Source organism: Stegastes partitus, unplaced genomic scaffold (assembly GCF_000690725.1).
Source record: "Stegastes partitus isolate 25-593 unplaced genomic scaffold, Stegastes_partitus-1.0.2 Scaffold1333, whole genome shotgun sequence".
In the NCBI taxonomy this organism is placed as follows: Eukaryota; Metazoa; Chordata; class Actinopteri; family Pomacentridae; genus Stegastes; species Stegastes partitus.
Window position 1 is genome coordinate 164,347 of NW_007579064.1, and position 11,757 is coordinate 176,103.

The following is an 11,757-nucleotide window of genomic DNA, read 5'->3' on the forward strand; positions in this document are numbered from 1 at the left end:
AAATTACAGTAAATTGTTCCAAATATCAGAGTTAAAAACTTGTAGAAACAACAACCAGGTTGGATCATAAACTCCTGGTTGAAGCCGTTTCATGTTCAGCTTCATGTCTTCATTCATCAACACACTATGAACAACACAAGCAGCAGCAACACAACAAACTCTGATGCTCAACAACACAACAGCTGTTCTCGGCATTAAGTCGGACACGTTCTCAGTGGGTGTTGGACTCCGCCAAGGCTGCCCCTTGTCTCCGATCCTGTTTGTGGTTTTCATGGACAGGATCTCAAGGTGCAGTCAGTGTGAGGAGGGTGTCCGGTTTGGGGACCTCAGGATCTCGTCTCTGCTTATTGCAGATGCCGTGGTACTGTTGGCTTCATCAGACCCTGACCTTCAGCACGCACTGGAGCAGTTTGCAGCTGAGTGCGAAGGAGCAGGGATGCGGATCAGTACCTCCAAGTCTGAGGCCATGGTCCTCTGCTGGAAATCAGTGGATTGCCACCTCTGGGGGGGGGGTTTAAGTATCACAGGATCTTGTTCACGAATGACGGGAAGCTGCGGCATCTGCAGTAATGCGGACGCTGCAGCGATTATATCTCTCGGCTGGCCTGGGAACGCCTCGGGATCCCCCAGGAAGAGCTGGAAAGCATCGCCGGGAGGAGGGAAGTCTGGGACGACCTGCTCCGCCTGCTGCCCCCACAAACCGACCCCGGGTAAGTGGAAGAAAATGGATGGATGGATGGATTTTTAACGCATTAATGCATAAACAACACAGCTATTACTCATGATATATTAAAAATTCTAAGCGGGGGGTCACAAACACAAACTTACGTTATGTTGGGGGTCGTGGCTCATAAAGTTTGAGAACCACTGATGTAAACACATGAACCGCTGCTCTGAATCGCCTATCTTGGTCAAAATGGTAATGTTTCAACTTGGATTTGACTTCGTCGAAGAGGAAGACGTCACGGTGAGACGTATCTCGTCAGTAGGACGGGTGGAGATCGACGATTCTGTTGTTGTGACCAAAAAACTATGTGCTCACCAGGATGTGACCCGACGGACAGGATCCGAACGTCATCGTGTCACAGTTCAGGTTGTTTGTGCCAAATGTTCTCTCTCAGATGCCTCCGTACTCAGGATGTTAATGATTGTAAATAATTTCACAGATTGACAATAATTTAACTGACAAGGTCGTACATGTCAGGAAATGTACTGTAGATCAGCTGTAATACCCACTTGTTCCACCAGGGGGAGTGTCTCACTGTTTCATAAGATAGAAGACTGTTGTATGTTTCCAAAGAGGGGAACGTTGGCAGCAGAGAGCATCATGGGGGTTTAGCTAGCAACGGACACCATGACAACGACGTCGGTGGCGGTTCATGACACATCTACGATGAGCTGGAGGACAGCGTCCGTCCAGCTGACTGGATGATGGACTCAAACAGCTCTGTCAGGGTATGTCAGCTATGATCATTACTCAGTTATTGATTGATAACGCTGTTCACAAATTGCTCAGAACTCTTCATCGACAGTCTGACCTCAGCGATGAAATCATGATGCAAAGCTTCATGTTCGTTGAGGAAAACACTGAGCATCCTGATTCTTCTTCTCCTGTTCAAGTTGTTGCTCGTCTTGATGGTAGCCGCGACGCTAGCAGTGTCGCATGGATGCTGCAACACGAACCAATCCCAGACCTTTCCGATCGACCGTCACGCCACCAAAACCAAAGTAAAGAATGCCGACACTCACCTCTTTGATCTCAGCCAGGAGTTTGATGGCGTGGTCGTACGACGGCGGCTCCTCCTTCAGCTGAGCCTCCAAACAATCCCAGAATGCTTTGTGCATGATCTCCTTCACCCTGCGCTCCAAGCTGCACCGGGACAAAACACATCAACTCACTTCTGTGGCAGGAAAAGAATCGATCAAAGCTACAGATCGAACCCTCACCTTCCTTCAGGGAGCTCTGTGGGCTTGACCTGGAACGCCTGGTTGACCATGATTTCATGAGCTAGCGCCATGTTGGTGACTCCTTTGGCCGTCTCCATCAGCTCCTCCACGGACACAAACCTTGGCGGGCTGGCTGTGAGGAAGAACACGTTTATTGGAGCAAAATGACAAGCAAGTCTTCTTTTATTTGAGGAACAATCTGCTGCTGCATTAGCTGGGTGCATTATCTCCGACTTCCAGGAGGATTTAAGGTGAATGTGGTGCAGGCAGGTGAACTAATCTGCTCCTCATCCAGCCGTCAGCGTCTCCACAAAGCTCTCTGTTCAACACGCCCGCCTCCAGTCCAAGTCTCTGTTCTCGTGCATCCAGTTTAATCCAGTTTAAAGCTACGAGCGTGAACAGGAAGTCACAATGTTCCACTCTTCTGTCACATGAAGCGTTGTGCCAAGATTTAGGAAACACCAGAGAGAGAATAATCAAATGATATTTCTCCAGTCAGAGCTAACTGTTAATCTCTTTGGTTATAATGTGGGAGTTCGGAAGAATTACTTAGACAGAAGTCAGGAAACACGTTGCTGTGCTGTCTTCAAAACTGAGTCCTATAAAACATTGTCTGTGAGATTTTTTTTAAAAGCTAGAAGATTCAATATCTTTAAATGTCATGAGGACACAGAAAGAATAGCTTCCAGATGATTGAATGGATCCAGTAGACGTCTAATGTTCAATTATTGACCTTTAAATTAGTAGAAAATGCTGAATTTATCAAACAAGGTTGGCATTGACCTCCAGAAGGTTCCTGTCAGTGTATATATATGGATGAATTTGGATTTTCCTACTAAAATAGAGTCTTTGGTTGACATTTCACCAACTGTTGAGGCCTTTAACTTTATAAAATGGTCCCAAATTACTCAAAAATGTCCCAAATGGCAATATTATTATTATTTTTTTTGTCCCTTGAAAATGGAAATAAACATACAATTTCGAAAAAAGTACACCATTGATCCCCAGAAGGTTCCTGTAGGTATATTAAATATGGATGCATTCGGATTTCCTACGAAAAATAGAGTCTTTGGTCGACATTTCACCAACTGTTGAGGCCTTTAACATTATGAAACATGCATACATCCACACATTTCAATAAAGATGACCAGCAGCTTGAATGTAATTACTTAAAATGTGTCCAAAAAGACTCGAAATTTGATCAAAATTACATAAAGATGGTCCCAATTTACTAAAAATTGTCCAATAATTTCTGAAAAAAACACACACGTTTTAAACAAAGATGCGACTGTGTCCATAGAAGGTCCCTGTCAGTGTACATATGTGTAAATGGATCCATATTTTCTACTAAAATACAGTCTTTGCTGGAAATTCCACCAACTTCTGAGGCTTCTAGCATCACATTTCTGGAACCCAACAGGACTCTCGATTAAAAAATCTTTGCGCTTTCTTCCCCACAGCACAGCTTATCGACAGCGGTGGGAATTACAAGAGTTAATTTGAGTTTGTCTCCAAACCCCCGGAGGAGCGTTCCCGTGAAGCCGGTACTTTCCCTGCACCAGAACAGCTCCTTCTCCTCTGACCCGGTTTGTTTGTGTTCTCGTCTGAACCCACGTGTTCGTGTTAACGAAGAGCTGCTGAGCTGAGCGGCTACAGCATCTGGTTCCTCTAACCGGACGAGATGAGCCAGAAAAGATTTATGAATCCCGATGGAAAGTCTTGTGCCAGAGAACGTGTGGAGTGTTAAGATGTAGGAATACGACGGTGCTGATCCATTTACGAGCCACAATAAAATCCTAAAACCAGTCCTTTGGCGTTATATGGTCACAGCTTCTGTTTACTGTTAGAAGACAAGCAGCAGCAGACACAACGAAGGAAAACAGTCTAAAGGACTTTTGACCTCTGAGCTGTTCGCATTTCACAGAATATTGATCGTATGAAGCCAGAGGATCATCGAAAAGGTCCGAAGGTTTAGATTCAACCAAGTTTTAATCATCTTTTGAGTCTTAATCTTTGGTGTTTATCGTGAGCAAAACCATGAAAAGGAAGCTTCAAAATGGACCTTTTATGTGACTGAACCTGTCCGTGTAGTTGTAACTAAAGCGATGCTCACCTTGTGGGGTGTTTCCTCTGTGGGGACTCGGAGTGTTCGCCCGAACCCTCTTCCTCACCGTCTCCTCAGAAGCTTCCTGCCTCCTCTCGTCCTTCGCCTCCTTGTCTCCTCCACCCTCGCGCTGATCCGCCTCCTTCGGCATGTTGGAGTCTGCAGGATGAGATCAGATCAGATTTTATTAACCCCACAGTGGGCAAATTACATCAGCTCAGGAATTATGTAAACATTTGAGGGATATGAGTACAAAAAATAAAAATAAACCAAATTATACAAGCGCACTAGTTCTACAAATAAATGTCGCACAAATCTAAGACGACAAAACTCCACCGACTGCAGCTCCGACTGAGAACGCTGCTGAAGAAGTGACGCATCAGAATCAGCTTTTACTTTCTGAACTCCCACCTCAGCACCGAAGGACAATACGGACCGAGATGTTTAGGTTCTGTTTTGACATTTTGTTCAGTCATTTTGTACATTTCTGCAATTTCAACAAAAAATTGCGAATATTTTCACAATTTTCACATCATTTCAGAAAGATTTTAGTCAAATTTGACCACATTTTGAAAATCGTAGGACAATTTTCATTTAATTTAAACATCTTTCAGGTCATTTCTGGTGGAGGAGTTCTGTTAATAACAACAATTAAACATCGAAAGACAAAAAATGTGGACAAATTTCAAGACATTTTGCAAAAATTTGAGTAATCTTTTTTTAGTCATTTCAACATTTTTGGACAGTTTCAATATAATTTTTAACAATTTGTGAGTCATTCTGAACCGGTTTTTGTAATTTGACTAATTTTGAGACAATCAAGACAGTTTTAAGTAAATTTCAAATCGCTTTCACGTCATTTTGACTCAAATTCTATTAAAAACTGCAACCAAACCTTTGTTCTTTACATGCGCTCCAGCTGTCAAAATCTAAAGACATACATTTTGAGGCATTTTAGACAAATCTGAGTAGATTTTTAAAGTCATTTCAACGTCTTTGGACACTTTTGATATCATTTTAAACAACTTGTGAGCTATTTTACACTAATTTTGAGAAATTTGAAATGATTTTAATGAAATGTTGGACAACTTTCAAGTTATTCTGACTCATTTTTAAAAAAAAACTGAACTGTTTTATATAAAGTTTTTTTGTTGCAAAGTCTGTAAAGTAATTATCACAACATACAACCATCTTAATACTTCTGATGCACTGATTTTTTAACATCTAAAAACAAAAAACTGTCTGACTCCAAGCTAACACAGTGACATTTATTTCTCTTGTGTGACCTGTAGAGCAGCAGCACTTGAGGAGCTGGTGGCATCAGTGGTTCTGCACAAATTATTGTATAGATAGAAATATTATCTGTAAGTAGAACAGGTGGTATATTTATATATTCAGAAAAACGGATATTACACAGGGTTTCTGAATGAGCAAAATATTCAGAATTGTGTACTAGATGGCCTACAAGAGCTGTGGTTCTGTTGGGTTCTGGTATAAAGTGACAGGACTTTTATTTGAGGCACAAACCGGTTTGTTTTTGTGCTGCTGGCTGATGACGTCACCCGGACAGCGGCGGGGCGGTGATGCTAACAGCTAACGGCTAGCAGAAGTAAACAGAGCAAAGCCTCATGGGAAATCCACCGCCTCCCTGCCCTGCGGTACTAACCTTATCACCGGCAGCCCGGAGGAGACGCGGCCGTTAGCTGCGGAGCTCAGCTTCCGCCCGGTTAGCTTGACTCAGCTAAACAACAACAACAACAAAGGAGCGGCGACACGCAGCCGCTGCTCCACAAACAAACAAACAAACAAACAAACAGCGGAGTTTGCGCTGCTTCGGATTTATTCGCAGCTTCTCCGCCGCCGCGCACCGCCTTCAGCCGGAGGAGGGCTTTGTTGCATCCCGGGAACCGGAGCTTCAGACACCTCAGCTCCTCCGCCGGGCTGCCGCTAACCGAGCCGCTGCTTCCGGGTTTGGGGCGTGGTGAACGTGACGTAGCAGCCGAGCCTCCTCCCGCATGCGCACTCACGCAACCCGGCTACCGTTAATTAAATCAAAAGTATTTAAACTGTAATGATCAGGAANGTGATCAATCTGGACCCTCCTCTGTGGACTTCAAGGACCTGGACCTCTGGAACATTCACAGTCTGAAGGTAGAACTCTGGTCAGTAGATGAAGGTGCTGCAGATACAGAACCAGATGTTCTGAGGCGGTCAGGCAGAAACTTTCTCTAGATGTGGTTCATTGACTTTGTGTTGTTTGATCCTCTAAGTGTGCAGCCTACAGGATGAGTGCAGCCTGCAGACTCCCGTCCACTGCACCACGCTGCAGCATTAATAATACATAACCTGACTTAATGGAAGACAGATTGCTCACTGGGCTGCTTCTCCAGAAACTCCTGGAACTTGTTCCTCTCGTACTCGACGGACTGCTGCATCAGATGAGGCCTGATGCTGCTCAGGGCGAAGTTCGCCATGTCCACCTTCATCAGGTCCAGCACTGAGAATATGGCCCTGAGAGGGAGGCAGCAGGAGGAGAACAGAGGTGGTTATCAGGACAGTTCGCTCTCTGAAGATGGTTCACTTGGGCTCTCAGTGAGTCTGCATCAGGAGGAGGAAGCTGCTCATCCAACCCTTCGACTGCAGTAACGTCACTCCACGCTGCCTTCTGCTCTGTAATGGAACTAAACTAAACTACGAGCTGGAGCATGCAGAGCTGACAACAGCTTCCTTACTTGAGCAGAGGCACGATGTCGGTGATCTCCTTCAGCCTGCTGATGTCCTCGTCCCTGCAGGGGGCGCACAGCGAGCCCATCATGCCCACGATGAACTGGGACAGCCGGCCGATGTCCAGGGCCCCGTTCTCGGCCTGCTGCTGGATCAGAGGCAGGTCCAGAACCTCGTCGATACGAGAGCGCAGACGGCCGTGGCCCGGCAGCAAGAAAGAGAGCAGAGTCTGGACGGGACGAGGAAGAAGACGGGTTAGACCGGAGACCTCACACACCGCTCCCACTGCTCCTGCAACATCCCATTACGTAAACCAGTGGTTCTCAAACTGGGATCATTTCAGGGGGTCGCCACATCATTGTAAAAGAATAGAAATAAAAATAAAGCCTGTATTTATCACATAAATGTGCATTAGGGCTGTCAACATTAAAAGTGTATACTTCTGTCCTTCAGAGGAGTCTTGGTGGCCTCCTTCACTAGTCTCCTTCTAGTACCTCCTTCAGAGGAGTCATAGGAGTCCTGGTGGCCTCCTTCACTAGTCTCCTTCTAGTACCTCCTTCAGTTTACAGAACAGGAAACATTCTTTACACTTTCTGATCCATTTCTGTCCCAAATCCCAAAATTACAGTTAAAAAAAACAACAAACAGACAAACAAACAACTTTTTTTTTCTTGACAGTGTAGAGACACAATAATGGAAACACAATGAGACGGACCCAAACAGAATCATCTTCTACCATGAAACCATCTCAGTAAACCAACTGATCACAGACGGATCTCAGACTGAGCGTCTCAAGGAAATAAAAACAAAACACACTAAATCTGCACATTAACAGTTTAAACTTTATTTACCATTTTTCAATCCTTAACACCCAAAATCTTTCTTTCAATTAACAACAAATAATTACATGTGTTGCTGATTTAAAGGTAGTTTAAAAAAAATGTCTAATTAACAGTCGCATGTTGAAAAAAGATCATTTTTGACAAACAAACCTCACCGACCAACGGGTCCTCGCCGTACGATTGTTGGTCATCACGCTGGTGGACTTCTTTGCCCGACCCGCTACACATGCCCACCAAGTTCATAGTTCTGGCTCAAACACAGCTTCAACCAGACTTTGTAGGGGGCGCTGTGGAGCCACTCTGCCATTAACGTGCCCAGTTCCTTTAAACATTTTTCCACCAGTCCTGATGTGTGTGGACGTTGTGGTGAGTTGTGGAGCATGTGTAGGACCTCAGAACCACGTTTGTNATTATTTTGTATTGTAATTAGATTCTAAGTAATTAAATACAATTATTTTAATTGCAATCAAATTTAATAAGTAATTGTAGAAATTTAACTTAAGTGTAAGTAAACTAATTTTTTTTTTTAAATTAAAGAATTAAATTAATTTTGTTTTGAAATCACAGTCGAATTAAATTAAAGGAAACTTTGATCAGCTAGTGGAGGTAGAGCTATGTTTACACCTGACAGGTTGATTTTTTGAATGTTTGACTTATTTAGTGTCGAAATGTCAGAACAAAAAAAACAAAAGAAACAACAGCCATTTGTTCTTAAAGATTAAAACAATAAAATTCTTATTTTTAAAGGACCAGCTGTTAAAACCAGCGACATCTGAGAAGCTTTAGTTTGATCAACCAGTGAAACATAATTATATATATATATATATGTATATCTCATGTCGTACAGCTTGGTTGTTCTCTAAAACTACATTTAACAGAAGCGACGGCTGCGAGTTTATGAGCACTTTATTTTCATTTTGTTATAATAAAGCAAACATGTGCAAAGACATCCTGCAGCTGGTATAACAGACCACCGACAGGTCACCGAGTTAGTGAGTCTAGCTAACCAGATGGTCACCACAAACAGCTGGTTAGTTAGTTAACACCAGTCTAACTAACCAGCCGGTCACCAGAAGCAGCCGGTTGAGGTGAGAAGCTCCTCTCGGCCCAGACGGAGCTCCACCGGCTACAGCTGGCCGACGGCAGCGTCTCCAAAGTACTGCTGGAAGATCTCGGGGTGGCTTCGGTTGAACTGCCTCAGCAGACGCTTCCTCTCCTTGGCCGAGATCTTGGAGTCCAGGTGGATGCTGTTGATGAGGTTCCACAGCTCCTGGTTGGTGGTTCTCTTTGTGGACTCAGTGTGAGCCCGGTGGGGAACCTGCAGGCAGAACGTAGAACCTGGAGAACCGAGCACAGAGTTAATGTAAAGACTGGATTTTCATCATCACGTCGTTTTGAGTCATTTTGAACATTTAGTCATTTTTGACAAGTTTCTGTCATTTTGGACACTTCTTTGTAATTTGGGATCATCTTTTTGTAATTTTAAGCAATTTCTGAATAATAAAAAACACATTTGAGCTCATTTAAAAGCCAGATCAGGTCTACATCCATCCAGGTGTCACAGCCAAAGGACAACAAATGAGGGAAAATTTCAAGTCATTTGGACCAATCTGAGTAATTCTGGATGACTTTTGTGTCCTTTTGGAACATTTTGAGTCACTTTAAACAGGTTTCTGTCATTTTGGACAAAGTTTGAGAAATTTAAGACAATTTTCATGAATTTTTAGACACCTTTAATGTAATTTAACCACTTTGTGACGAAGAACACATCTGGGTTCTGCTAGAACCTGACACCAGATCAGTTCTACATCCATCCAGGTGTCTCAGTCTCAACACTGGACCTGGTTTCTGTTCAGCAACATTTTTTCCTAGAATTAACAACTGTTGAGTAATTTTGAAAAATCTGAAATCATTTTGGACAATTATTGAGTCATTTTAAGTCGAATCTTTGTCATTTTAGATCATTTCAACGTCATTCTGAGCAAATTTTCAGTCAATTTGGATCATTTATGAGTCATTTTAGACAAATCATGAGTTATCTTGATCAATTTTTGTGTCACTCGGTGCAATTTTGGATAATTTTTTAATCATTTTGGACAAATTGAGTCGTCTTGCTTAACATTCGAGTCATTTTGGATGAATTTTTGTGTGATTCTAGGCAAATTTTCTGCATTTTCTGATAATTAACTATTTCAGGGTGAAAAACGCATCTGAGTTCTGGTAGAACCTGACACCAGATCAGTTCTACATCCATCCAGGTGTCACAGTCGGGAGATAATCTGGATCAGTTCTGAGTCACTTTGGCATTTCAGCAGTTTCAAAATACTGTGAATATTTTCACGTCATTTCAGAAAGATTTTAGTCAAATTTTAACACATTTTGAAAAACGTAGGACAATTGTCATTTAATTTAAGCACCTTTCAGGTCATTTGCACTGTGTTCTGGTGGATGAGTTCTGTTAATAACTGCAATCAAACATCTAAAGACAAAAAATGTGAACAAATTTCAAGACATTTTGGACAAATTTGAGAATTTTTTTAGGTCATTTCAACATTTTTGGACATTTTTAATGTAATTTTAAACAATTCGTAGTTATTCTGAACAGGTTTGAATAATTTGACTAATTTTGAGACAACTGAGACGGTTTTAAGGAAATTTCAAACCACTTTCATGTTATTTTGACTCAATTTTGATGGATGAGTTCTATTAAAAACTTCAATCAAAACTTTGTTCTTTACATGCACCCAGCTGTCAAAATCTAAAGACAACAACTGCAGATACATTTTGAGGCATTTTAGACAAATCTGAGTAATTTTTTAAAGTCATTTCAACATTTTGGACACTTTTAATGTCATTTTAAACAACTTGTGACCTATTTTACACTAATTTTGAGACGACTTTAAGGAAATGTTGGGCAGCTTTTGACTCATTTTTGACGGATGACAAACAGCTCAGCTACATTAAAGCTTCAGACACTGAAACAGCTGGTTCTGAACTGGACCAAAACCAGGAGTTGAGCTGTCAGAGAAATCAAACACCTCTAGAGGAACAATCTGCTGTCTGGATGCTGCGCCCCGCTGACCACTGGTCTTTACCTGTGACGTCGGGCTGTCTCCCCTGAACCAGGACAGCCAGCTTGTCGCTCACTCCTTTGTGCAGAGCTCCTGGTATCTGGAGCACAAAGAACCACCAGTTACCTGCTGATGAACTTACACCAGTTAGCTGTTTCACTGAATCTTTTTTTTCTTCCTAAAACGAGTTTTCGAACTCAACTGGACCACTTTAGTGACACAACAGCGAGCTCCAGCAGCTCTGGATGTCTCCAGAACATCCTGAGATGAAACAGCATTTAATCAGAGCAACAGCTTTTGCTCTTTGTTTACCTAAAAAGGAACCAGAAGTGAGCCGGACTGATCAAACCGGACTCAGCCGTGGATTTATGACAGAAAACCGAAGCGGAGTTTGATAACGTGGCCGTTTAACGTGCAGGAGATTGAAGCATCAAGGCTCGACCCAAAGCAGAGACTTAAACCCAAACTGAGCAAAGAGGACTTCCAGAATCTTTTAAATTCTAGTTGTTCTGTTGGACTATATTAAAACCTCATCGGTACGTCACTGCGTCTCAATAACCAAACAAATATGTTGGAAATATGTTTCCTGAAGGTGTTGTTGGACATGTCATGGTACCAGAATCCCAGATGTGTCCAGAACATCCCACAGAACCTGCAGGTTTTGGTCGGACCGGAACGTTTTCAGCTCCGACACGGACAGCAGATGTTCTGGAGGACGTGCACCGACGTGTTGTTTTTGTTTTTGGGCTGTTTTGATCAACTTGGTTCTTGGGTGGTTCTGAATTAGGTGTTGGACAGCTTTTAGACTTGGTTTTGGACCATGTTTGGACCGGTCTTAGGCTGGGTTCAGACTCGGCTTCTGCATCATTTTGCAGTTGGCTTTGGACTCGTGTTTTGAAATGGTGTTTGGACCGGTTCTGAACTGGATGTAGGCTGGTTTCAGGCTGGTTTTGGCCAGTGTTTTTTAGACTGCTTTTGGGTCGGCTCTGAACTGCATTTAGGCTGGTGTTGGACTGAGTTCTAAGCTGGGTTCAGACTTGCTTTTCCAGTGTTTCTGTACTTGGCTTTG

At 42.8% G+C, this 11,757-nt stretch overlaps 3 protein-coding genes across 3 annotated transcripts in view; all 3 read right to left on the reverse strand.

Annotated features, from left to right (window-relative positions):
* Window positions 1-7,860, reverse strand: part of LOC103369809 (T-complex protein 11-like protein 1) — a 24,150-nt gene extending 16,290 nt beyond the window's left edge. Inside the window, exons 1-3 of the mRNA XM_008298625.1 lie at window positions 7,773-7,860; window positions 6,784-7,066; window positions 6,426-6,562 (exon numbers count right to left, since the gene is read on the reverse strand). Coding sequence (XP_008296847.1) covers window positions 6,426-6,562; window positions 6,784-7,066; window positions 7,773-7,860 — 508 coding nt within the window. The remainder of the gene's footprint in view (window positions 1-6,425; window positions 6,563-6,783; window positions 7,067-7,772) is intronic.
* LOC103369807 (T-complex protein 11-like protein 1) lies at window positions 827-5,811 on the reverse strand. Its single transcript, XM_008298623.1, has 4 exons — window positions 5,718-5,811; window positions 4,061-4,210; window positions 1,948-2,080; window positions 827-1,870 (listed from the first exon to the last, which is right to left on the reverse strand). Exons 2-4 carry the CDS (start codon window positions 4,200-4,202, stop codon window positions 1,651-1,653), a joined length of 495 nt encoding a protein of 164 aa, XP_008296845.1. The 5' UTR covers window positions 4,203-4,210; window positions 5,718-5,811; the 3' UTR covers window positions 827-1,650.
* Window positions 7,861-8,743: 883 nt separating the features above from the next.
* Window positions 8,744-11,757, reverse strand: part of LOC103369810 (DEP domain-containing protein 7-like) — a 12,784-nt gene continuing 9,770 nt past the window's right edge. Inside the window, 2 exon segments of the mRNA XM_008298626.1 lie at window positions 8,744-8,955; window positions 10,713-10,788. Of these exon segments, the coding sequence (XP_008296848.1) occupies window positions 8,744-8,955; window positions 10,713-10,788 (288 nt within the window).

Bases quoted from the DNA above. Each gene is read 5' to 3' on its own strand.
- LOC103369807 (XM_008298623.1), bottom strand. From the start codon at position 4,202: ATGCCGAAGGAGGCGGATCAGCGCGAGGGTGGAGGAGACAAGGAGGCG. The intron at 2,081-4,060 runs GTGAGCATCGCT...TCTTCCTCACAG, and splicing joins CAGAGGAAACACCCCACAAG to CCAGCCCGCCAAGGTTTGTG. The intron at 1,871-1,947 runs GTGAGGGTTCGA...GTCCCGGTGCAG, and splicing joins ACAGAGCTCCCTGAAGGAAG to CTTGGAGCGCAGGGTGAAGG.